This window comes from Prionailurus viverrinus, chromosome D2 (genome assembly GCF_022837055.1).
Source record: "Prionailurus viverrinus isolate Anna chromosome D2, UM_Priviv_1.0, whole genome shotgun sequence".
NCBI classification, from domain to species: domain Eukaryota; kingdom Metazoa; phylum Chordata; class Mammalia; order Carnivora; family Felidae; genus Prionailurus; species Prionailurus viverrinus.
Window position 1 is genome coordinate 19,987,325 of NC_062571.1, and position 26,908 is coordinate 20,014,232.

Here is a 26,908-nt window from a genome sequence, read left to right on the forward strand (position 1 = left end):
GGGCGTTGTTCAGTGAGTCCTGGCTATTGCTAGTTTTGCTGAGGCTGCTCAAGGGGCCATCCCGAGAGCCTGGGGATCTGGGGGACGCACAGGAGAGCATCTTCCACGCGTGCTCGTCACACGACACACCGCCCCACGTGATTAGAAGCACAATCCCCCAGCTTCTAGGGAGGGCTGCGCCCTGGGAGCTGACACTCTCTCCCTCCCAAGTATATCTGGAGTCCAAGCACCTTGGGTTGAGAACGCTCGGCACCCCACCCTGGCCGTGACCCGGGAGCACGGAGGACATGCACACCTGAGCCACCCCAGGACGTGGTGCGAGGAACAGAGAGGCTGCTGGAGCTGCCTGGTGGGGGTGGGGGGAAGAGAGCATGGCTCCTGACAGCCCCACAGGGCACAGTGTGGCCCAGGGGAGGAGCCCTAGGGAGCATGTCACCCAGGATCCACCGGGAGGAAAAGGGAGGTCTCAGGACGGCTGGTGCGTAGGATCTGAGCAAACGAGGCTGCCCTACAGCCACCAGCATCACAAGACTCTGGTCTTTTCCCCCTGCCTTTTGCTCTGCTGGCCACACCCAGGGCACCCAGGCAGGTATCCCAAGAATGACGTGCACGTAAACTCGGTTCATTGGCCTCTCTTTGGAATCGCTGTTCCGACCCTTTCTCCCCCATGTAGAGATCAAAGGTTTCTCAGAGCTGAAAACCAGCGCACAGGCATGTCGCCTACGATGCCTGTGCCCCTTACTTTGTGGCGTCCCTGATGTCCTCGTGGCTGGCCTTGTGCAGTGCCCCTTGCTGCAGCCTGTCCAAGCTCAGGGACCTCTGGGAAGAAGGAGCTGACGGTACACATCGTGTCCTTGCCGTGCTATCTTGTGACTCTTCCTCCAAAGGCAGCAACTGTGGGGTGGAGAGGAGAGTGACATGAGTTCACCGTGCACCCAGACAGAGGAGCACACAGCCCTGAAATCACAGCCAGCAACTCATTTGAAAAGCTATGAGCTGTGCTTTGTGCAGCGTCCAAAATGACTTCCTAGGATCGGCCTAACGCCAGGCGAAAGGGTGGATTCGCGTCCGGGCAGTGGGCCCACTGAGACCCCCAGCCCATCTGCACCGAGGGGTGTACCCTCCCCAGGACCTCCCACCACCAGGAGCCCGGCCACAGAAGGTAGAGGCGGAGACCCAAACCATGTCACCATACACCACGGCCAGCTGAGAAGGAAGGTGTTTGTTTCCTGACGCCATTCAGGGCAAACCCTGGTGAGCACGGAGCCCTCCCATGCACGATTGTCCAAAGCTCTTTGTTTGGGGGAAGTGGAGCGAGCTTGTGGCCTAATCCACTGTCACCTCTGGTGGCGATGCAAGGCTGGAATCTACGGGGACGTGTGTAAAGTGACAAGGCACCCAACCCCCTGACCCCACACTCGGGTCTGACTTCTGCTTCTCGGGGACATTTCGGTTGATGTTACAAACTGATGGACTCATCTGCAGCTTACAGACAGTCTGCTCGACACGGTGGAGACACAGCGTCCCTTGGCTGCCGTCACGACAAATGAACCCCTTCAGACTCCATTTTTCCTTGTGTGACAGGCTGTGGGTCTGCGGCTATGTGGCTGTGGGCCCTGGAAAGGACCGTGGGGCCATGGACCCGCCAGCGTTACGACCCTTGACAGGTCCTGGTGGTGAGGCAGGGCCGGATCTCACGAGACACACGTGTAGGACTGGTGAGACAGGCACAGCCAACTGGGTTTGTACCAGGGCCTCCGAAGCTGCATGGGGCTCGGGACACCCATGGCGGTCAGCACCAAGTGGAGCTGAGCTCAGGGAAGACACAAGCTTAACCAACAGCTCCAAAACACCTGCCTCCTCTCCTGATTTCCTGACAATCATCAGACAACAAAAGGCTACCTTAACAGGCTACAAATTATCCACATAAAACCAAACAGGGTCAGACTGGCTCAACACAAGTAGGTTTCATACCCAGGTGGAAGCAAGGATATGGAGAAAACAAACCCAAAAGGGAACAGGACAGGGAGCCACACTAGCGACCAGGCTATGAGGTGAGCAGAGACGGAGGGTTCCGGGAGCACACCCTCCCCTGTGTCACAGCGCAGTCCACACACAGGCCCCCGCCCAGCACTGGGTCCTGCCAGACTTGTGCCTATGGGCCATTTCAGTCTCAACCAAAACGGGAGGCTCCCGCCAGGCTGGGAAGTGCAACGCCCGTGCTGGCCCTGTCTGCATGGACCTGACACCCACTGCCCGTACACCTAGACTTCATCCCCCAAAACCTCCAAAGAGCCCTCCAAGTAACCATCAGTGAGCTGCGGGAGCAGGCCGTCCTGCCTGGGTGTTCATCACACGACCCTCTGTTCCTTGAGAAAGTCTTGCTACCGAAGAAAAGGCAGCACGAGCCAGCAGAATGCAGGGCGTGTTCTGTGCCCCGGCGCCGATGTGAGCTCCTGATCTCTGAGGACCGTGCACCGAGGGGCAGGGTGTGGACACTGCAAGGGCCATGAACCTTTCGCTGTCCTCCCTTACCAGGAGACCAAAGCAGGAAAAAAAGACGGTGATGAATACACCCCGGTCACAAAACAACCAGGGACAGAACTGGCACTTGAACGCAAGAATTCAACTGAACGGACACACCGTCTGTGCAGTGGAGGGGCTCCCCCAGCTGCCGCCCAGCTGTGTATCAGAGGCACGGCCCTGTCAGCGCATGGCTGGGAAGGTCTGAGATGGGGGTCCGGTCCAGGGAGCAAGGCATCCCAGTTATGAGACGGACTCTCTGGTCGAGGGTTCCGTCCCGAGGCATGGCGCTTCCCCGTGAGAATGGGCACACCCACATCATTGTCCTCTGGACACAGGAGGTGGCCTGTCCCAGCAAGGGCACTGTAAATGGGAGAAGGGCGCCCGAGCAAAGGTGGGGTATGTGGCAGAGTGGTGTCGTGGCCAGTGTTTGCCCTGCAAAGTGTCCTCATGCAAAGGACCCAGGCTCTCAGGCTCTGGTTGCACATCTGGAAATGGGCTAACCACACAAGCTGTGGCTCGCGGGGATGTCTGTGAGGGCCAGGTCACAGGATCCTAAACCACTGCACACACCAGGTGGCGAACCCTAAGAGCTCTCTGAATGCTGCTGGCTACGGCTGTCAAAAGTGGTGATCTCGAAATCGAAACTCTATGCCTCTGCTTCAGTAATTTCTCTTCCGAGAAACTTCTATGTCTCATGGAACTAAGTACGCAGCGCAGCGAGCAAGACACAAACGCGAGACAACGGTGAGCTCTGGTGGCCGTCGCAGGTACCGTGGAAACCGCACGCCGCGCTCGAGCTCCCAGTGGCTCCTGTACTTCCCCGCACACGCCAGCCGCTCGTCCTTACCCAGCTGTGGTGCTCACTGTGAAGAGACGGGCACTCTCCCCCACACCACACACAAACACAGCTAGGTTGCACTACGAAACACTTTCGCTTTCTCCGATGCTTCCTTACATCACTAGGCTGACAGAGGCATGCAAAGAAAGGAAGAGAAATCAGATTTACTGCACACTTGGAAGCTACAATTTCCAAGACCAAACGAGGCAAACATATTTTAAAGAGAACAACAGGACGGATATAATCGAGAGAAGATTTAGAAACAACCACGCCTGGAAGCAGCACTTTGTTCCACCACACATCTGAATGTAATAGGTTATTCGACATTTACCAGAGACACTACCAATTATCACTCAGGGATGGAAAACTCCATTACAACATACACGACTTATTAAAACATGGCATCTTGTAGAACAGAGACATCTAACAGGTGCCTATTCGAAACTTTCCTGTAACTGTTCTCCTTGTTGAAAACCAAGTTACACTTTTACAGTATCACCCTAGGGGGTGCCGAAGTTCCCGCAACACCTTGGATAACACCAAACAAACCCACTCTGTTAATGCCCTGCTGGACGTGAATGTGAAATCCTGACCTAGAATTTGATTGACAACCTCTCACAAATCACTGTGCTGGTTACAGGAGGGTGTCCTGGGCAGGTACGTGATAAAAACGGGCTCAGGGGCAGGTGCCGGCTTCACGTTGTAGGAGTCCTGAGTTTCAGTGTAGAAGGCAGTACTTGTGCTCAGTAAGCCCGTGAGATTTGGAGTCCTGAACACGAGTGTCGGCACCGCAAAGCGTGCTGTCTGTATCGAGCTTCCGTTCGTCTATGCTCAGTGCCTTATCTCTTTTGAAGAAACACTTCGTTTACAAATTATTATCTGGATCATACCCGTATCCACCTGTACTATACAGTGATACGCTAACGACAATTTATGACTATTGGGGCAAAACCCCACTCTCTAATGACAAATGAAGATACAGGAGAAACAACACGAGCCAGCCACGAGTGACCACAGACGCTCCAGGGCAAAACAGCAAAATGACAAAACACAAACCACAGAACTTTTACCCTGTGTCTCCTTCCAGCTAGCACTGCGTCTCTGCTCCCAACCAGAGTTCAAGTCCTCCAGAAAGCTGCCCCTACCGTGTCTAAACAGACTCTGGAACTCTGGCGAGTGGGATTTAGCGCAAGGGCTCCTGGACCAGACCACCGTGGTCCTCGGCCTCCACCTTGCCTGGCCCCACCCAGCACGACCAGGCCACCGGGCTCCCTTTCTCTGAGCACCTGGCTCACTGAGACCAAGCTCACCGCTTGGTCTCTGCCAGTTCTGTCTCTCTCTCTCCACTGCCACACTGGGCAGTGCCCAGAGAGCCACCCTTGCACTCTGGGGCTATCCACAGGTGCCCATCTAGGGACTTGTCAATCATCTGTCAAACAGAAATAGATAACTAACACACATATCACCTTTTACTTCCCATTCGCTGCTGGTCTCCCCTCACTACACTGTGCACACATAGGGGTGCAGGCCTCTCCTCTGACTTTTTATCTATTTATTGTTTTCTTTGTTTTATTTCAAGTGGGGGAGGAGCAGAGAGAGGGAGAGAGAGACAATCCCAAGCAGGCTCCAGGCGCGGTCAGCACAGAGCCCCATGCGGGGCTGCGGGGCTCCGGGTCTCGATCTCACAAACCCAGAGATCGTGACATGAGCAGAAATCAGCAGTCGGACGCTTGACCAACTGAGCCACCCGGCGCCCCTCATCTGGGTTTTTCAGTCATGCTGCACCCTAGCTCTGGGACGATATCTGCACCAAACTTGTTCCATGACTACAGGTGCTCAAAACTTACACAAATATATAAAAATATACGCAGCTGAAGAGACAAAGGACAAAATACTTAAACTCCAAAGGTGAATTCTTTGTTGTTCAAGGATGAATACACATGTTCATTTAACCTTCATTAGCGTTTCAAACCCTTACTAATTTGCATTGTGCTGTGCTTAACACAAGGTCCTATGTGAATCCACATTGCTACTTTATACAAAGAAAGAACAAAAGCTCTCAAAAGTAAATTCTAAGGCAGCAAAAGAAGAATGGGGGAAGGGGAAAAGAGAAAGCAGCCTATCAGTCCTTTAGTTCCAGAAGAGCCTCACAGACAGAGGAAAAGGCAGGTGACATTGGAGCAGGCAGGTGGGTCCCACGAGAGCCCCCAGAGGATGGAGGTCCTTGCCTTGGAAGGCTCATGTCGCAGACGGGCCACACGGCCTTTCCGGTGGCGCCGCAACACCGCGCTGCTGCTGCTGCTGCTGCTGGCATCCGTGGGGCTGCCCGCCAGACGGAACCTGGAAGCTGGGATGCTGCCGACGTGCGTCCGCCTGAAATATGGAGGAAAACAATCAAAAAAACACGCACACACACACCAAGGTTGTTATCTAAAGAAAAGTGGACTTTGTCAGCCAGGCCAGAACCCGTCCATTGGGAAAATGAGGTCACAGTAAAAGGTCTCCAAGGAAGGCGTCTTTGCCCCTGGCTCCAGTGCAAGCCCGCTAGCCAGGCCCTGTGGAGACAGGGTCTCCTGGGCCCAATAGGTGCAACGCATCCCCACGGCCCAGACGCCCCCGAGGTGGAGCAGCGCCTGCCCCCAGTCAAGCTGTCGTCCTGCGTGTCTGCACCACCTCCTGCCCAACTGACCGGAAAGCACTCCTATACGTCCCTCTGGCCTTCACCTGCCATCGGCCCACGTGTGCCAAGGCCCTTGCTGTGATGCCAGGTGACCCCAGGTTTTCCTCCACCAGCCACTATCGGGCGCCCCAGGGGCAGTCGCAGCAGGATCCTCGGGAACCACACCTCGCAGCTCCCGTACACAGGAGGTGGCAATGCGCCCGGTGTTTCCAAGGCAAAAGCGTCTCTGGCTTCTGTGCAGTTAGACTAACTGACAAATATCCCCCTTAGCCACAGAAGTCTCTAGAAAAGTTCCATGGAGCCCCGAGCCCCTAGGGTGGAGTCACTTAATTGGGCTGTCAGCTGCTCCCCTCAGCAAAGGCTCTGGGCACGAAGCTCGGGGCAGCAGCTGTGAAGGAGCACCGGCCAGTCCACGTGCCTGGCCTCAGCCACGGGCTCACCCTCCACACTTGAACCCTGCACGGGAGTCCAGTGGCTCCTTGCTCTCTGGAAAAGAAGAGAGGCTGCCTTCCATTTCACCAATCCTTATGGTCTCAGGAGACAGAACACGCCCATCTGATTCACATCAACTAGAGAGGGGGCCCCTGGCGTCACCCCTTGTGGCCTGGAGACAGAGCCACCACGACAGGGCGTCTCCGCTGTGGTGCTTCAAGCTCTTCTCTGCGGCCTTTCAAGAAACGTCATTGACACGTGCTGCCTCAGGGTACTGATTGCTTCTAAGACAGCCAAGTCGGGACTGCCCGCTGGCCACAACCACCTTCCCCTCCTCTGGTCCCCCCATTCCCAGAACAACTGCTCACCTGAGCTCAGGTGGTCTAGCTTCACCGCTGTGCGGCCACGACACATCACCAATTGGGGAGAGCCACACACGCCACCCCGCATGGGACCTGGCATGGTTCATGGCTCCTCCGAGGTTCACGTGTGTCCCCTGACTCTGACACCCTATCTCAGGCTCCCTGGCTCCCGACCCCACCACCCTGCACCCAGTCCTATCCCAGAGCTCTCTCCCATCTGCCCCGCCTGCGTGTGGAAGTGGGTCTGACACCTTTCTTTTCCTCTGCAACCCAGACCATGTCATCTTGCTAGAGGACGACACAAACAGAAGACGTGGCTATGAGGTCGTGCCAGGAGGGCTCAGCTGTCCAGCCTGCCTGCCGCCTTCCCAGTCTCGTCCCCACGGCCTCTGGCCGCTCACGGCGACACAGCTCCCAGCAGCCTCTCTTCTGCCACCAGACGAGAGAGCACTTTGGGAGACGGCTTCAAACAGACCCTGTTCCTCAGCCGGTCTCCTGCCCGGGGTCTTCTGACCACAAGGCCACCTGTGACCGCGGCCAATGCCTCCGCAACCACGGGAGCACTGCGATCCTCTCTATCCTTCTCCTTGGCCAGCTCACCTCAGGCGGGTGACGGGCGTGGACGTCCCTCTTATGGCAACTGCCCCAGGGTGCCACCCTCCAGGGGCCTGCACAGCCCCTTCCCTTGAGAACTCCAACATGCACTCGAGTGGCCTGCACCACATCCACTGTTTGCTCCCTTGGCCTCCTCACACATACCCGTCTTCAAGCCCTGGAATGGTGACACTCAGCACACTGGTGTCTTGCTGGCGAGGATCTCTGTCAGCCAACCAAGAGGCTGCTCTGTGCCTGGATCTTCCTGGGTGCTTCTCTCTCTGGACACACATTCGCTGTGCCACCAGTAGTTCCGTGGATAGGGAGGGCCGCTTGTGACTCTACCTGCACTGACTTCTCTCTCCTACAAGCAGGCTCAACAAGGACAGCCACAGCACACCCTCGACTCTCCCGAGAGCCCCCGTCGGCAGCCGCACAGACCCCAGTGAGGCCTGAGTGGGCCTGCCTTTGGAGCAGGAGCCTCCTTCCTGCACCTAAGGGGGCCCAGTCAGCTACTCGAGGCACTGTCACACCAGAATGACTCTCACATGGTACCCATTTCCTACAAAGAAGCAAGCAAACCTTTTAATACCTCGCTGACAATACTGTCTGCAGGACGCAGCTCACAAGCCGGCTGACCCACTCCCTCACAGGCGACTCACCAACGTCCCAACAGAGTTACAGCGATTACATGTCATTCTCCAGTCTTTTCAAACATATAAGAAACTGCGAGCACTGCGCTAACCCCACCAATGTCAAGGTGATCTTCACAACCATGGCCACGTGTGCACTCCCATGGTGACCCCACTGGCGTTGCGGAAGGGACCATAGCTTCCAGGGATGCTGGGCCGAACCTGGCACGCTGGACCCCTCCTAGCCCCACACCATCACTGCCACACTCGGTGGAGGGAGGCCGCAAAGAAACCCACCCAAACACGAACAGAACTTGCCCTAACTTCCACTCCTCCTCCCATGGCTGCGAGCTCTGTCATGCCTCCCGGTCTCCTGAGATTCCAAACCTAACCTCTGGAATGAGGTTGTACTTCTCCCTCTTGCCAACTACTAAGCTACCGGCTCCCTGAGCTACATCCAGTCACTCTGCCCATTCGGCCAAAGGATTCCTCTGGAAGATACACAGCAGGTGCCAACATAGGTGTTTGTGAGGTGGTTCATGTTAGGCACGGTGAAGGGCAGTGTCCCCCCCAGCCCCGCCCCATCATCAGTTAGCCGGTCCCTGGAAAATGGATCGCGTCAGACTACAACACACTCAGGGTTATTGTGTGTAACTCTGATCCGGTTCGGGTCATACCATAGCACACCCACGGTTCTACTTTCGAACCATGAGCTGGTTCACGTCATACTGGTGACAGAGGGAAGCCGCCCCCAGCCGCATCTCAAACAGATCTGTGAACCGGGAAGTGTCATACCCGTGGTGAAGCGAAGAGCCTCTCACTCTTGCCCGCTTTAATACGGCCCTCAGTGCTTCGAAGTTCTGTAGAAGGTGATCCTGCAAAGCAGCAAATGACAACGACACTCACTGCAAGCAAGGTTAACTAGTCTTTGCATCAGGAGTCCGTTCAACACAGAGCACAAACTGGTAGTGGCCAGAGGAGAGGAGAGTAGGGACGGTGGGCAAAAGAGATGATGGTGATTACGAGGCATCAGCATCCAGATATCAAATAAGGCCGTCTCGGGGATGAAAAGCACAGTACAGGGAATACAGTCTGTGATACCCTAAGGACTCTGTATGGTGACACACGGTGACCACAGTGATGGTGACGAGCAAAGAGTCACGTGTGCAATTGTTGAAACCGTATGCTGTCTACTTGAAACTGATATAACACTGTAGGTTCATTAGAATTCAAGAACAAATGGAAAACACTACTAGCATCAAGTGTGCTGAAATGCTGACCATCATAACCACGATGGGTAAATTCAGCAGTTACAAACCCCAAGACCATTCTCTCCAAGAGTCCTCCAGGAAACACCCAGATCACCAAATGAACGTCCTAAACCCTACTGAACAGTTAGGTCTCAGGCATAGCAAGGTTACAGAGGAGAAACACCGAGCCACTAGGACTTCTTCCTAATTATGTAGAGAGGAGCAGGACTTTCTGGGCGGTGGGGGAATAGCCCTTCTGTGCAATAGGCACGTGCTCCGTCGTGGACCCTCTGCAGCCCAGCCTCACGTCTGCACACGCAGCACCAGGGAGCAAACCGACGAGGAGCTTCGGTCACACAACTAGCCCCTAGGCAGTGCCGTCCCAGGCTGGAGACACCGCCGCACGTGGCTAACTGAGCGCCCAAAATGGGGCTGGTCCCAACCACAGGGGATGGAACTGTGAGATGCCCCGTGGGTTGCAAGGACTGAATGTGGAAAAACATTGTAGAGTAGCTCCTTCATGTCTACACTATTTACATGATACAATAACATGTTGCTTGCATCAGGCTGCATGAAAACTAAACATCACCCGTCTGTTTGACCATTGCAACGTTTTTTTTTTTTTTTTAATTTATTTTTGGGACAGAGAAAGACAGAGCATGAATGGGGGAGGAGCAGAGAGAGAGGGAGACACAGAATCGGGAACAGGCTCCAGGCTCTGAGCCATCAGCCCAGAGCCCGCATGAAAACTAAACATCACCCGTCTGTTTGACCATTGCAACGTTTTTTTTTTTTTTTAATTTATTTTTGGGACAGAAAAGACAGAGCATCAATGGGGGAGGAGCAGAGAGAGAGGGAGACACAGAATCGGAAACAGGCTCCAGGCTCTGAGCCATCAGCCCAGAGCCCGACGTGGGGCTCGAACTCACAGACTGCGAGATCGTGACCTGGCTGAAGTCGGACGCTTAAGCGACTGTGCCACCCAGGCGTCCCTGTTTGACCTTTTCAAATGCAGCCTCGAGAACCCTTGGGATGACACCCGTGTCACCTGTTACCTTCCTGCTGGGCTACGCTGCACTCAACGAAAGGTTTACGCGAACATTTTCGCTTTCGAGCGAACCCCCGAAGGGACTCAGAAATCTGAACCCCATAGGCTGCTCGGCTCCAACTCCGCCACATGCGTGCCATTCAGACTTGCGAGCGTGGGGCCGCTCGAAAGCACAGTGCTGGCTCGCCTTGGAGGAAGTGTGAGCCCCAGAGGTCACCTGCTCCTTTCCAGTCTCAACCGATCACTGAATGATTGAAAGATGGAAATACCTTCTCACGTTGCGTTTCTTATAACTGTTTTTTCAGATTGCCAACTTCTCCTAACAGAGACTTCTGAGAAAGGTACACACAGTCCTTTAGTGTTGATTCTTTCAAACGTTCCACATGCTAGAGCATGCCGACGTTTCTCTTTACCATAACGCAGCACCACAGACAAGTCATGGAGCGGATGGCCCTACCAACGAACCGGGTCACATGACCACAGAGTGAAATGCTGTCTGTGAAACTGCAGTAACAGCCTTTACTCATACTTTGTCCATGTACAATTTCTTCCCGGATCACTGTCTGACTGTAAGTATGACAAGTTCCTAAGTTCACTTGCAGCAGGTACACTGGTTGGTACTAGCTTTTAGGGTCTGTGATGCCTCAGTCACTTGGGAAACCTGACCTAAGTTTCGTACATATACTTCCAATCTCACATACAACTTTCTACCGAAAGGCTGGCCCCAGTGATCAAGGTAGAATCTCACGTGGGGTATAATAACGCACCTCATAATGGGTTTTACCCAAAACAAGTGTGTCGTGGAATTAGCATTGCTCACTGGTGTCTCCAAGTGCCAATCTTAGGGAAGATTCTGGGCTCATCTACAGGGACACAGGTGTCACCAGAACCGGTAGTATCAGGTCCGCATCCAACTGTCCCCACCAGAGCTTCTCTCACAGAGATGGTATGATACTGCTTCCCTCCCGTTACACCTCAAGTGTATCCGTTGTGATGGTGTGAGAGTCCAGGCTTCGACTCTTTGCAACCCAGATGAAAAGAGGGAAGGCAGGACATGGAACAGGAGAAACTCTGTTTTCAGCTGGTTAAATGCCTGACAGAACTGCGCAGTCCTACCGCTCGTTCTGGACAAAGAGGTAGAAATTAGCTCCCCAGACAAGAACCAGGCTGAAGGTTCCAGCACAGGGGTGGCAAACGAGGGCCTGCCGACCACATCCAGCCACCGCCGGGTCCTCTCAACAAAGGGTTATCGGCACACGGCCCCTCCCCTTAGTTATATACTGCCTATGGCTGTTTCTGTGCCCATCTTTGATTAGCATGAAGCTAGCTTACTCCTTACGTCTCAGTTAGGAAAAGCCTAAAATACTCACTCTCGGGCCCTCCCCAGACCACACTCCTCTTCTAGACAGTGAGACGCACCTTCCCGCACACATACGTCGGGCAGGGACAGGACACTGGGAACTTAACGTAGGCAGTGGGTAACAGCCTGCAGTTTTTCCGCGTGAAAGAATCATTTCTTCTTTCTGCAGTGGCTGTTAGCCTCTGCTCCACGCTGCTCCTCAGGATCACAACGTGAGCGTCTCCTCTGTGAGGACGGGGGCACTCAGCCGCTGTCTCTCATGTCCTACCTTATCTTCCACAGCAGCCATTCTCTCTTTTAGATGACGCTGAAGTCGCTTGTCCGATTCATACAGGAGCTTGTCAATAGTGCTGGACAGATGTTGATTAGTCTCTTCCTTTAGTTTTTCTCTCTGCCTTACCTGAAAGAGAAGACGCAGGCTTCAAGCCAAAGTGCGAACACCGGCTCAGGCGTGCGAATGACCAGCGGTGTGACCCACACGCACGCCATCCTCGGCTGCCCCTTCCCACGGCACTCTTTGGCGTGCTTGTGCGTCACTGCCAGCACCGACCTAGCGGGGCACAGAAACGCAGGAACCTGCTTCCCAGGGGTCATCACTTAGCAGGTCCCTTTGTTTCTGGGAAACAAAACACGCATGGGCCCTCACGAATGTCCTCATTATTAGCTCTCAGATGGGCTCAGGAGGCAGATGTACATGCAGGAAAGAGCATATTCTTAAGGGGATCAGCTGATCTACCCACGGGAGGAGGAATATTCCGGGGCGGACACAGAAGCTCGGATCTGGCCTCAGGGGGAAAGAAATGAATCCATTGACAAAACCCAAAGATAAAAAAAAAATCCCCTTTGGGAAAGATTCAGTGGTGAGAAAGACTTTCACCTGTTTTTTCGTGAAATTCACACATCTCCTGAACGTTTTGTAATGGAAACTTGTATTTACCTCAAGTAATTTCCGAACGTAACCGCAAAGTTCACGGGTCTGTGTTTTATAGAACTCTCATCAATCGTATGGTTTAAAAACTTGTTTCTACCGCATATCCTGAATTAACCCAAAACAGAAGCGGCGAGGACAGGCCGGCAGGATTCAGGGGCTCCTGCCGGGCGCAGGGCCGTGGGGGACGGAGTACACATGTGCCCTGCAGTCGGGGGGCCCAGGGAGGAGGAAGAGCCCTCAGGACACACCCGCAGGCTAGGCAATGGACAGTCCCTCCAGCCTCGGGCTTCCTCATCTCTAAGCCACACCTGCTGGCACCTCTTTCCTTGGGAGCAGGCAACAGAAAGCACGACCACCACACGTCACACGCAGCAACGGCCATCACTTGGAAAAGACCCTGGCCACCCCACAAGAAGGGATCAGCACCCAAGTATTTTTCAAGCAAAGCAGCTTAAAAGTGTCCTTGCAATTGTCTCAGTTATAATAGAATCCTTATCTCAACACCTGTCCCTCCAAACTACCATACAGTCCTAAAGGCAATGAAGTGCTTCTCTAAGTAGGTGAGGTCGAATTCTCGGCCCAAGAGGCTAGCGTCTGGTTGTGCTCGCTTGTGTGCATGTGTCATGGCGGGCTGGGGTCGGCCAACCCGAGCCGTCACGCTGGCATCAGAAGCTTCACTCCGCGGAAACTCATGTTTTATTCTCTGACCCTGAGGGCCAAGCACACGAGTTTCTGGTGTAAGTTAAGGGTGAGTGTTTTGGGTTTTCTGGTGAAAACAAAACCTGATGGCCTTGGACGGACGTCCCAAGTTGGGGAGGCTGCTGCCTGCTCTGTCTCCTGGGTGTTTCATGTTGACGTCCGACCAGCTCCCGCAGGGAAAAATCTCAGGGGATTCAAGGGACAGGGGCCTCCCTTTCGTCAAGGCTCGATGACGCTATTCCTCTTCTTAGGAACATCTACCCCGACCTGTGCCTTTACATCTCAAGTAGAAATTCAGGATGTGGGGACCAAGGTCAGGCCCGTGACCTGATTTCAGGACCTCAGTGTCATGTCCTAAGGAAGGAGACCCCTCCTCTAGGCTGCCCTACCCCAGGCCAGTACCTCCGCTTTGGCCAAGGGACACCCACGAGGTCCCGCGTCAACCGTGAGTAGCTGCTAATGAGCTGGTGGGCACGGTGGGCTGTGCGGGTGCCTCCACCCCGAGGCGGCACTGCCTACGGGGCCCCAGCGTCCAGAGAACATTGTCCACAGGCTAGGAGTGTTCACTAACATCCAACTTGCACAAGAGTGCACTGTACCCCTGATGGGATCGAGAAGGGGCCTGGCGTCCACGTGGGGAGAAGTGGGAAACAAGGGACCACTCCCTACCCCCACACCCCCAGCCTGCACCTCATCCTCAATCACTGCCAGGTGCGCGGCTGCTCCGCCCGGACACGTACCCGCTGCAGTTCTTGGTTCTTTTCCTCCAGCTGGGCCTCCATCTGGCGCAGCCTTTCTTCCATGTTGCCACGCCTCTGCTCGGCCTGTGGGCGACAGCGGGGTTAGAAGAGCTGGCTGCCTCACAACACACGCTGTGCCTACGCACGACATGCTGTGAGCGGCCTTCTGCCTGCTCACAGTCCCTACAGGCCTCATGCGTGCCAGTGGGAAACAGTGGGCTTCCTTGCTGGTGACCGGGGGTAGGCAACGGTCTCGTCCCCACCCCGGGTTCCGGATCCTTGGACGGTGCCTCGTCCCCCGGGAGACACGCCTGTCCACTCAGCAGGGACAGGAGGAAGCAGCAAGCGGAAAGAGCAAACAGGCGTGCTGCCTTCCTAAGCTGGGAAGTTACTTCCAACAACTTAGCTTCCTCAGCAGCACAGTGTCCAAAGACAAAGGGTCGGGCTACACGGCTGACCAGGGACAGGAGACAGGACAGGCGAGAAAAGAAACGGAGACTTGGCATGCAGATCACAAAGGAGGAGAGGCTCTGTTGGAGCCTGGGCCTGTGGGCGCCCAATGCCGCCTGCCCGACTTGATGGCAGCCTTGAGGGCCATTATCCCGTGACGAACCCACCCCCCTTCCCACTGGGACCCTCGCTGCACTGGAACCGGTGACACAGAAGCACCGACAGGCTCCCTGCTACAGGTTCCCTCAGCCCAGGTTCCGGAAGGATGGACTGGCTGCCCAGTCATGTGCTCCCTCGTCCTGTGTGCATCACTCGATCCCAGCACAGACTACATCATGTCTGGAAACTACCTCTTCAACTGCTGCCTTCCTCTGTGGGTGGTGAGGGCTGTGAGAGCTGGGAGGGCAGGGAATGTGTCTGGCACGTTCCTCGACTCTATTTGTGGAACCTCCGAGTGAATTCCTTAAAGATTTATTTCTTACAGGGGTGTCTGGGTGGCTCAGTCAGTCGGGTTCTGACTCTTGGCTTCAGCTCAGGTCATGAACTCAAGGTTTGGGCGTTCGAGCCCTGGGTCAGGCTCTGTACTGATAGCATGGAGCCTACTTGGCATTCTATCTCCTTCTTTCTGCCCCTCCCCTGCTCATGTATGTGCCCATGCTCGCCCTCTCTGTCTGTGTCAAATAAATGAACATTTAAGAATTTTTTAAATAAAAACGATTGTGTTTAAAAGAGGATAGGATATTCTCATTTCTCGGAAAAATTCTATGCTTTCTTTGTTTTTTTTTTTCCTTCGGTAAGCTCTACACCCAACGGGGAGCTCAGACTCATGACCCTGAGATCAAGAGTCCCAAGCTCCACTGACTGAGCCGGCCAGGCACCCCTGTCCTTCTCTTGCCCAAGGCTACTATCTTGAGCTTTGAGTCGCTGACTTAAGTCTGAAAAGCAGTGAGTCTTAGATGCAGCCAACGGCAAACAGCACACGTCAGACAAAACCGGAGGGAACAAAACTGGGGATGATGCCTGCCGTTTGAAAAGCATTCCAATCTCAGACAAAGTAGCACCGAAAACAGATCTCAGCTGGTTCGCGGACTTTGGCACGCCGACGTTACCGGTGAGAAATGAGATACAAGAATGGACCGCCATGAAAATGACATTCCCACCATGGGACCCAGAAGGAAACGGGGGCCCCACCTTGCAGAGGGTGGCCACCCTCTGAGCCGGCTCGGCTTCCACCTCGGGCAGCGACTTGGCCTTCCTCGGGGTCTGCTGCAGCCTCCGCTCCGCCACCTCCAGGCGCTCTTGCAACTGGCGGTTTTGATCCACAGTCTAGGAAATGAAGGCAAAGCATCAAAGTGTAGCAAGTCTTCTCTCCGTTTCCATTTTTAATAAAGTGAAACAAAATATGAATGCAGAGATCTACTGTTAGTTCTGACCGAAGCCAACAGTTTGGTAGGTGCTTCAGAGTAAACCTTTCCTTTCTGCAAGGAGTCACCCACGGCCTTGGTCCTCCTTTCACTACGCAAAACATGTCTTGCCAAACTCTTTGCTCTTCTCCAGTATCTTCAAAGAAGTCTTTCCAAAGACAAAGTTCCCACACATTAAAGAAAACCCATCTTCTGGAGGAGCTTGCTCGTTCTTCCTGACCAGTTAAGGAGAGAAGGGTTCGGTCCTAACCCTTCTTAAACATACTTATACTGCGGTCCGAGGGCTAGCTACATAGGACATTCTGAGGTGGGCACATCAGCCAGCACAGAGCTTCTGAGAGCATGCCTGATGCCAGTTGAGTTCTTTTTGGAAGTGTACCATTATTCAACAAAAACACTCTCCCTCTTGACCAAAAACGTGGAAACCTTCAACGTGGAAAAGTTAGACACGAGATTTTTTGTTAAAGGACTTTTAGGGAAGCCGAGGTGGCTCAGTCGGTTAAGCGTCCACCTTCGGCTCAGGTCATGATCTCATAGCTCATGGGGTCAACCCCGCCTCGTGCTCTGTGCTGACAGCTCAGAGCCTGGAGCCTGCTTTGGATTCTGTGTCTCCCTCTCTCTCACTCTGGCTCCCTTTCTCAAAAATAAATAAGCATCAAAAATATATAAAGTCATTTTAAAAATCATGTACAAGGTGAGGTTTTTGCAAGGTTAACGTTTGTTCCCACAGACTCCTTCCATCTTCTGTGTGCATATAGCTCTGTGTGTATATACAGACCGCGTGTCATGCTTTAAAACCCTCCAAAATAAATCACATGCTGTACACATAGTATTTCGTGATCTGCCCTTTACACTCATGCTTTGGAACATGTTACGTGCTCTCAAACAGCATTCCTCGATGTCATTTTAATGGCTTCCTAGTATTTCACTTTGATTATCATGTTGGGTCGACTGACACATTTGACAAACACACCAGACAAAGCTCTCTCTGTTTCCAAGAAGCTGGATGTGGTGTTCCTGTTCAATGCCGGATGACCTGAGACAACCAAGGAAGAGACGTGCGGCTTCCCAAAGCACAGGGTCTCACATCCTCACGCCAGACTGTGCTTCTGCCCCTGCCATTCCCCCCGATCTCAGGTACTAACCAAAATGGCCAGCTGCCTACACATTCCCGGCCACTCCCTGCTCCTTTGGAAACAGTGCTAACAGGCAACAGAGTAACGTGCATGTAAGACAAGACAAAGAAGGAATCAAGGAGGGGAGCCCCATAACATGCTTCCATAAAATTCGAAAGAATTAAACCCTGGACGTTGAAGTAACCCCGCTGGTCAACACAAGATTCTAAGATCCTAAAACCTTGACATTGACACTTGGTCCTTAACTTGACTTGTAATTAATAAAAGTGGAATGAAGTTCAACGAAACCAACGACCTGTCGATGCAGAGAGTCCTTCTTTGCGATCTCGTTTTCAAGTTTATCCTTGAGGTCGTGCAGAGAGGTGGCTTTGTGCTGTGCCCTGAGGCAGCGCTTCTCAAGGGTAGTGATCCTGTCTTGCATGTCTTCCTTCTGGGCCACGGCCTACAGCAGGTATTTCAGAGGGAAAACAGGGAAAGAATTAGCGTACGACACATTAACACGCTCCAGACACAAAAACCGGGCGAAATCCTCATTTTCCAAACAAACAGAAAAGTAGCATCCTCGGGGTACCTGGGTGGCTCAGCCGGTGTCGCTTTGTGAGTTGGCGCCCGCCCCGCGTCAGGCTCTGTGCCGACAGTGCGGAGGCTGCTCAGGATTCTGACCAGTTACCCAGGCTTATTCTTTCCCATGTGTTCAAAGACAAACGGATAATAAAGTCTCCCGGAAATCACCTCGGTTGCCTCCGGACACCGTTGAGCTTTCCACAGAACAGCGACTTGCCTCTGGAGGCACACACCATGAGACAACCATCCTTTTTCCGGGGAAAAGGTGGATGAAATCTCATCCAATTACCACAGAGTTGAAGCAGCAGTGTTAACAAATGGAAGCCAAACTCCACCTTTCATATAAGTGGAGGTCATCTTCTATAGCCTAACCCTGTAACAACATTGTATCCCATGGTATCGGACACTGCCAATGGAACCAGAACGTCCTGCCCTGCTTTTCTTGTCCAACACGGGAAAGATTCCTCTTCCAGCCCTCCGTGTTTACTAAGCAATTTATGTCAGCAGTCTCAAGAGTGAAAGTGATGAGTCCTAAGAAATGATTTCCTAAATTCTCTGCATCTTGAACTCTGCTGAGGGGTCTCTCCCCACCTTTGCCAAACAACAACTTCACTGAACAGGTTCTATAATTTCTGCAAATACTTTTGTTTTAAATTCTGACACGATCTCCCCCACACTAAGGTACTAAACAGACTGCTCGTGCACTTACACCCTCAAGGGCCTGACAGGGTGTTCCCGAGGTGGCATTTCCGGGCTGGGGGTGGGGTGTGCGGGGACTGTCCGCAAAGGGCAGCTCACAGTGACAGGAGGAGGCACAGAGAAACCATCCTACCCTTACTAGTTTCTGTGACAATGATCAGATTCCCATCGACGTCCACACGTGCAGAAGCGGCCGCACTCCTCCATGACCTTACACCAGAACCAGCGGGCTGCGCCTCGCTCACTCTGACCGCCACGACCAGGGGCACGGAACCCTGGGAGGAGGGCAGGGCGGCAGAGGTGGCCGTGACGGCCCCTGGCAGAGCGGCCCCCGCAAGGCCGTGCCCCCGGAAACGACCTGGCAGCACCACGCTGGTTCCTACGTGCCAGTGTGTTCCCAAAACGGACCGAGAGCATGGCAGGGGCCAAGCTCAGGTGGCCCACACTCCACACCCGAGGCCACTCTGCCGCCTGCCTGCCAGGCCTCTGCAGGGGAGAGTCCAGGGAGGACAGATTCCACCACACAGACGGGGAGGCAGCCCACCCAGGCCCCGGAGTCACGTCCCGTTCTGCTGCTACTTCTACCAAACTCCAAACGTTCAAAACCCGTGGGAGACGAAGGACACACGGGGCAAGGCCGAACCAAACACCCCACGTTAGGCTCGACGATGGCGTGGCCATTTCAACTGACACTCACTTCACGGATATCTCTTTGTAATATGGTGTTCCTTGCTTCAGAAAGGATGAGGTCTTTCCTTGAGATGTCTAGGTCCTCTTCCAGCTTGGCCACGAGAATGCACAGGGTAGTCAGGAGCTCTTTCACCTGGCTCTGCACCTTTGACACTCAGAAAGGGAAGCAACATGTGAGGGCCCCCACTGCTAGTCTTCCTATGTTGTTTTTTTTTTTTCAATGTTTATTTATTTTTTGGGGGACAGAGAGAGATAGAGCATGAACGGGGGAGGGGCAGAGAGAGAGGGAAACACAGAATCGGAAACAGGCTCCAGGCTCTGAGCCATCAGCCCAGAGCCTGACGCGGGGCTCAAACTCACGGACCGCGAGATCGTGACCTGGCTGAAGTCGGACGCTTAACCGACTGCGCCACCCAGGCCCCCCGTGTTGTTTTAAAAACAATGGATAAAAAGGAAACCCCCTCCAATCAAATCCTGGGATGATGTCTGGAGCTGAACTCTGCGTGTGGCCCCTAATTCTTCTACGAAACTACACCCCTCCAGTGCCACACGTAACTGCTCTCTCACCTGGAAACAAAGGGATTGAGTTGGTACACAGAGGTGTTTCATTAGTCCTTACTCTACAGTTACCCTAAGACCCCTTCGCCTCAAATAACATGACAGAATGCTGGTAAGCTTTTTCACGGATGCTCCTGTTCACAAACTTGCTTGTTAACCGCTTTCAATTTTACATTCGAGACAAATCTTCCCCGAAATAAATTACATTATGCAATTTGTACTAGCCAATCGATACACACAACATTTCCACCAACTACTGCTTTTTAACCATACAGACCTGTCTTCTTACAAGAATTCAAGAAGATGAAAAGGAAACTCCAGTCACACAAACACACAAAGTGTGCCTAGAACACACAGCATGTGCACAAATTGAGAACCGCTGTGGCTAGGCACACCATTTCAGCCTCGGTTTTGTCCTTCTCCAATATGGAGTTGAGGACCTTGAGCACCTCCACCTCACTGGACACGCCGGCAGGAGTCTTCGCCTGTCGCCGTATGACTGTTTTTTGAAGAGCTCTCTCGTGCCTGGAGACGAGGAACTCCAAATGTTCCAGCAGCAGCTGGTGGGAGAGGCAAAAGGAAAACCGTGTTTCAAGCACACCTTCAATTCCGGGCGTCAAGTTCACCAAATGCAAAACCAAGTCTGAATCCCTTCAATTCAGATCCCAGGTAGGGAGCCACCCCCTCGAATGTGTTAAAATAGCCTCGCTCTTCCTCACGGATCAAACAAGGTTTGAGAACAATAGGTCCCAGCCAACTCCACGGGGACATGTGGACAAGGGGCGTGAATGGTGTCCTGTGTTTAAAGACACTGGCAGTGCGCCTACTGACCCTGGTGTTGTTTCTCTCCGCCTTCAGGTTGGCGATCTCCTCCTCTCTCTGCATTAGCTGCTCCCTGCAGGTGTGGAGCTCTGCAGCGAGAGCTGCACACTCCTGGGGTCGGAGAGGGGACAAAAGTGGAGAGACACAGGGGGTCTTTACCAGAGCACACCAGGCCTCCGTGGCCCTCCAGAGTCCCAGCACCCACCACCCTCAAGTAGCATCACACACACCAGTCCCCTCCTCGCCACCCACAGGAGCCCCGGGGATTTTCGGAGGGACCGACACTCAAGGGGACAGACGTTTTCAGGTGCCTGGCAGGTCTAGGACTCAGGAACTCTGCTGACTCGGGAGCAACAGGCCGAGAAGCCTCCTGCCCATCCGCAGCCTCTGGCCTCGCCTGGCAAGCAGGCTTGTGGAGCGGCAGTGAGGAAAGGCTGACGGTCCTCAAAAGCTGCTGTCTTGGCCTGAACCCCTGGCTCAATCAGACTCAACCCTACCCGATGGACTTTTCAAAAATGATGGTAGGACTCTTGACGAAAGGGCGAGTTTACGACTTCTTTCCATAGGCAAGCAGGAAATATTATGGAGGAAGGGTTTCTGAGGAGAGTGATGCCAGGGCCCACCACCCCGCGTGGGGCTTCTCTCCCGCCAATACTGAGCGCCCGCCCAGGACATGGCGTACAGGTGGGCTCCAAGGAGGTGGACGCACACTCTCCAGTCAGTCGAGCGCAGAGCCCGGTGCAGGGCTCAATCCCTGAACCATGACATCATGACCTGAGCTGAAACCAAGAGTCAGACGCTTAATGCCCTGAGACACCCAGGCGCCCCAGAGCTTTGGTCTCTGTAGGACAGACGAGGGGATAAACGTTCACTTAACAACTGACATTCCAAATAAAGAGAGTTTGTGATTTCAGCAATTCTAGAAAATCCAAGTACAAACTGGTGACATACTTCAATTTCTTTCATAAATTAACCCTTTCCAAATCAACGGGAATGTTACCACAGAACTGACCACGTTCCTTGCAATCTGACTTGACAAGGTGAACCCACAGAAGCCTATCTGATCCTTGAGGTAGGACTGTGCAGGCCCATTTCTATGTGGGGATTTTTGTTCCAATAAATACATTGGAAACTTTTCTGGAGATGTGTGACATTTGGAAAGACTGGCAGATGAGCTGAGCAGCTACGAAGTATCAAAACTAGTAAGTAAACGGGAGGCCACGAGTGCATGAAATATACGCAGATACTAGGCTATTAGAGCATTTCCTCTCCGAAAACATACACAAACCTACTCTAACAAGATAAAACGTATCCTTTTGCACACAGAAACTGACCGTACCTACATGGTGCCATTTGCAGTCAAGAGAAAGGCAAACCAATGTGGAGACGCAGGATTAAGTCCTAACCGCATAACACAAGCTGTAGCAGACGCTGTCCTCTGGGGGAAGTGTGCACCACCTCCTGTTGCTATTGAGATCCCCTCAAGTGTTGCACGAATCCACGAAACTCCTACTCAGCTCTTGGTAAGCACTTCCTTTCTCCAGTAAATCAAGCACCACAGGAGAAGCGATTTCTCAGGGTTCCTGCATCATTTTCACCATGTTAAGGGCAATACCATGAACCTTAATTACATCCTGGGACCCATTTGAAGTGTCCCCAGGGATGCTGGACGTGCTCCCGCAATGCAGAGAAGACTCATGGTATGACAAGAAAAGGCTGAATGGCCTGACACGTCCTGAGGTCCACAGCTGCAGCTGCCAGCCGGCCAGCGTGAGGCCCATGGAGGCACAAAGAAAGGGAAATTCTCGAAGCTCTCGCTGCGGCTACCCCAGCACACGCAAAAACCTGGTGCTATTTGTGAGACATCTTTGTGTCTCGTGTGGAAGATGTGGCATCTCTGTGGATGTAGGACTGCTGTGAGACGGGCACACCTGCAGACTCAACTCAAACTGCAAGACAAGTGAAGACCTGACATCACGACGTAAGGCAGAAGGAAGGGAAGGATCGAAAACTGGCACATTTCAATGCAGGCACAGGATAGCTTGGTGATTTTAGAAAGGGGTTTGGCTTTGAAAATGGTCCAGACGATAGGAGAAGCAGCTTCCACCACGAAGAAGAAGGACACAGTTTCCCAGACGCCCGAGAGAAGATTGCAGAGAAGCAGGAACTACCATCCACCGCATGTCAACCACTCCAACACAAAAAGTGAAAACCCAAGAAAATCAGTTGAGGAGACCATGGCTGCCTGCACAGGTTTTTCATGCAGAAGGAGGTGCCCTGTCGGGGGGAAAATGCCACAAACGACATTTATTCACGAGAAAGACAAGTGAGCACCAAGATGTTGGGTAGGAAGGGGTGAAGCAGCTCCCGAATGAGCGGATACAGGCGGGGGTGTGAGCAGGGCGGCTGGCCCTGTGTAGGAAGCTCACCCCAGGGTCCTGAAGGCAACAAGTCCCAGTGGCCAGTGGTCCGGCTGCACAACCAGAGCCCTTGCCCTGGACCAGTTCCATCCCGGCTCTGTCCCTCAACTCAGGAAGTACGCTGAGAGCAAGGGAATGTCCTCTAAAGTTCTTCTGACATCGGACAATGTCCTGGCCACCCAGAACCCCACGGGTCACCACCAAACGTGTCTTGGTGGCTCACTCGCTCCGGAGCGCAGCGGGTCTAAGTCAGCCTGCGCACCAGGGGCCACGAGGACCTGTGAGGCTCATGACACAGGCACGTTACAAGAAGGACAGTCAATGCTGCCAAAGAGAACCGCCACAGAGGGAACATTATGAAAGTCAGGAAGATGCCAAGGGACGTTACAAAAAACTCTGGGGAAACCATCAAGCCCAACACAATCAAGAAATCCCTGCTAGAGATGACTGTCCATACGACGTGCATGATTTCCAGGACCTATGACACAGCCAATAGGGAAACTCATGACTGAGACTGTGCATATGGCAAAAAGAAAAAAAAGAAAAAGAAAAAGAGTTGGGGGATGCAGGGATTCAAAATGCGTATCCTACAGAAGGTCACGAGCACAGAGAAAAGCCCAGAGGAGGTCACAGAAGAAGACAGCACAGAGAGGAGATCTGGCGAAGCAGACGGAGGGCGAGGAAGGCGGCATGGAAGCGGCATCGCTGGAAAGCACGGTGCCACCAGGAGTGATCCGGCAGAGTCTCGGCTCCTTTCCCACATGGACCCTTCCATGACAAGGGCGCTGGGACTAAAGCCAGCCAGCCGTCTATGGAAACATTGGCCAGGAACAGAGAGGCCCTTGTGGAAAGCTGCACAGACAGTGCCCGCCTCCACCCCCATACCGCCAGGCCCCAAGGCCCAAGACTGCCCCATCTGGCGGGTCCCCCCCACCCCATGCAGGTCTGCATATCAGCACATTTGTGAGGACCCACCCCCACTTTCCAGACAGCAAATCCTCACCAAGGTGCTCAGTGAACCACTTCGCCTGCCATGCACACGTCTGTGCGTGAAAATCGAGGGACCATGCAGCCAGGCCGCCCGGGACGCATGTGTGTCACCACCACCTAAGCGTTCATCAGGAGGAACATCGTGTGGAGACTTGTGTGCACTTGGACAGCCTATCCTCACATGGGCATAAGGGCAGTAAGATCTGACATAAAATGAATAACGTGTTGTTCCATAACCTGGCTTTCAAAAAATGACATTTCCTTCTGGCAGGCCTCTCTCTGTCCCCGCCCAGAGAAAATGCCTCTCAGCCTACTATCACAGGCTGTTTTTGTAATGTAACAATGTGTCCAGACTGTATTAGGAATATGGCTGTAAACCTGCAGGCTAGAAAAGCTTTGTAACCATGCATTCACCCGTGTATCTCCTAGGCCATGACGAAGCAATCGTACTGAGTACACCAGGCCATCATGAAGCATTCACCCTTCATTGGTAATGCATGAATTGTTACATCCGTAAATACACAGGAATCTTTCCAATTCCTCCCATTTCTGATGCATAGTGCTAAGGATACACGTAACAACAGCGTAGTGTGTCACCTGAGACAGCACTGATGTGGGTTCTGATAGACAATTCATTCTAGAAACAGATGGAGAATAAACTTAGGGATCAATACAGCGCAGAGCTGTGCACCTATTTCCCTGTGACGTAAAACTGTTTCTCTAGCTTACTTGACTCGAAGAATATAGTATATGACACATACAAGATACAGGTGCTAATGCACTGTTTTTCTTTCTACTCAGGTTACTGGACAACAAGAGAGTTTGAACAGTTAAGTGTTCTGGGGACCAAACCTTATACATGGATTTTCAATTGTGGGCAGGGTGGAACCCCGAACACCAAGTTGTTCTACGGTCAGCTCTACTCATCCTTGGGGAAGAACGAAGCAAGCACGACCTTTGTGAACAACAGAAAAGAGGAAAATAGAAATAGATTTTCTGTTTTAATTTTGTAATGTCATTCTTTATTCCTTAGAGACGGAGAGCAGCAGGGGACGGGCAGAGTGAGAGGGAGACAAGGAATTGAAAGCAGACTCCAGGCTCTGGGCTGTCAGCTCAGAGCCCGTCTCGGGGGTTCCCTCGCCAAGAAAAAGTTCATGACGGGGCCAAAGTCAGCCGCTTAACTCACTGAGCAACCTAGGAGCAGAAAAGGAGAAGTTGAGACGGTCCTTGTACACAAGGCATACGTGTTTCCCCAAAGGAGTTAGTGACCAAGTTGCTCAGGAACACCCAGCACTAAGTGCCAGCAGGCAGGACACAGATTCAGAAAGAAAGGCCGTCTTCTCAGAGAGAGAGGCGTATTGTACACGGATGGGGCAGAACGCCAGCATCTCTGCACAGCAGGAGGAGCCCCCCGCCCCACAGCCAAGCAGCTGCGAGGTGAGTGGGGCCGGCGCAGGGAAGACCGCAGGACTCGGCCCCTCCCCGAGTCCACCCGAGTGATGACAGGGTACAGATCTCCAGAGACCTCACAGATGGCCTCTGAGACAGGCAAGCTCCACGCCACAGGACCCACGGACCAGCAGGGAGAGGGAAGAGCAGGAAAGAGGCAAAGCCATCTCCCTGGCTTCTGACCACCGGACCAGGGAGCAAGCTGCTCTGTTCCCAGGAGGAGGCACAGGTGTGGGGAGGAGGGTGGTGGCCCGTGTGGAACTCAAAGAGCCCACAGTCCGCCCAGATGGACCTTCACTACGAGGTGCTTGGAAAGACGTCCGGGAGACAGAGTGGGGTGCATGAAGGAGAACACAGGGCAGCCGAACCTCCCAAGGAAAACCGCCTCCCCGAGTCTGACCCACGCCAACCCATGGGACAAAACGGCCACCCTGCAGCCGCACTGTGCACACGTTCCCCCATTCCACCGAACCACACACTCCCATGCCGTTCTATTACTCTCCGTAAAACCGCATACGTCTCTGGGCGAGGTAACTGCAGCACATAGTGGTCAGCACCTAGTACCGTGCCTGCCACGCGCTCCAGAACAGGTGAATACTTTAGTGTACGCCTTGTACCCACACACGTAAATATTACACAAGCTGCTTTTAAACATTACGTAGTTCTGTATAGGATATAAAGACGCACACTGTCCTGTGCTTTATGAGATGGGTGATGTGAGGGGCTTGTACCTGTTGCCTAAAGCACGAATCTTAGAGCTCAACCCACACATTAGAAGGAGCCACTCTACCCAATGACGTCTACACTGCATCCATTCTTGTCTCCTCCCCCAACCCACTATCCACACAGAACCAGCACCAGCTTTCAAAAAATTCAACAACATCATGCCAGTCCTTCCCCCTGAGGACACAACGACCCCAGGCCCTTATCTGAAAACCCCACTCCTTACGGGGTAGGTTCTGTCCCAACACCAGCTGCCTGGTGCCTCACCTGGCTCCGCTTCCCCTTCCATCGCTCACAACAAAGCCAAGCTCCTCCTTGACCCCGGCCTTTGGCCTCGGAGTCAGACTGCTGGGAGAGTGCTCGGTCAGCCTCAGTTCCCGAGCGACGTCTCCGGAAAAGGCCTTTCCGGAACCACAGTGCGCAAGTAAGCGACATTTCCTCCTAACCCCTTCACTCGTCCAGATACACTCTTCTCAGCTGTGCCTCCACCCCCGTCTCCGAGGAGCACAGCAGCCAGAGCCTGGCGACCACAATGGTGCAGAGTCACAAAAGGGCTCAACAAGGGTGGGTGGTTGTGTCTCTGCAGATGATTCGGGTGCACCAACACAGAAGCCCTTTTTGTGGGGGCTACACTGTACACATACAGACATCATAAGGACTCTAAACCCGTATCTTTCTATAATAACACGGAATGTAAATGGACCAAATGCGCTAACCAAAAGACATAGGGTATCAGAATGGATAAAAAAACAAGACCCATCTATTTGCTGTCTACAAGAGACTCATTTTAGCCCTGAGGACACCTTTAGATTGAGAGTGAGGGGATGGAGAACTATTTATCATGCTACTGGAAGCCAAAAGAAAGCTGGAGTAGCCATACTTATATCAGAC

General features: G+C 53.2%; 1 protein-coding gene and 1 long non-coding RNA gene across 2 annotated transcripts in view; one reads left to right on the forward strand and one right to left on the reverse strand.

The window, feature by feature from the left end:
* Positions 1-26,647, reverse strand: part of LOC125147575 (liprin-alpha-1-like) — a 107,391-nt gene extending 80,744 nt beyond the window's left edge. The window contains exons 1-10 of the mRNA XM_047824666.1: positions 26,285-26,647; positions 20,445-20,546; positions 19,967-20,173; positions 19,607-19,622; positions 19,063-19,208; positions 17,398-17,544; positions 15,734-15,868; positions 14,093-14,176; positions 11,991-12,122; positions 8,860-8,939 (exon numbers count right to left, since the gene is read on the reverse strand). Of these exons, the coding sequence (XP_047680622.1) occupies positions 8,860-8,939; positions 11,991-12,122; positions 14,093-14,176; positions 15,734-15,868; positions 17,398-17,544; positions 19,063-19,208; positions 19,607-19,622; positions 19,967-20,173; positions 20,445-20,546; positions 26,285-26,452 (1,217 nt within the window). The 5' untranslated portion in view covers positions 26,453-26,647. The remainder of the gene's footprint in view (positions 1-8,859; positions 8,940-11,990; positions 12,123-14,092; positions 14,177-15,733; positions 15,869-17,397; positions 17,545-19,062; positions 19,209-19,606; positions 19,623-19,966; positions 20,174-20,444; positions 20,547-26,284) is intronic.
* On the forward strand, positions 24,200-24,850 carry LOC125147853 (uncharacterized). Its single transcript, XR_007145321.1, has 2 exons — positions 24,200-24,335; positions 24,647-24,850. It is a non-coding gene; the product is annotated as an uncharacterized LOC125147853 (long non-coding RNA).
* Positions 26,648-26,908: the final 261 nt, after the last annotated feature.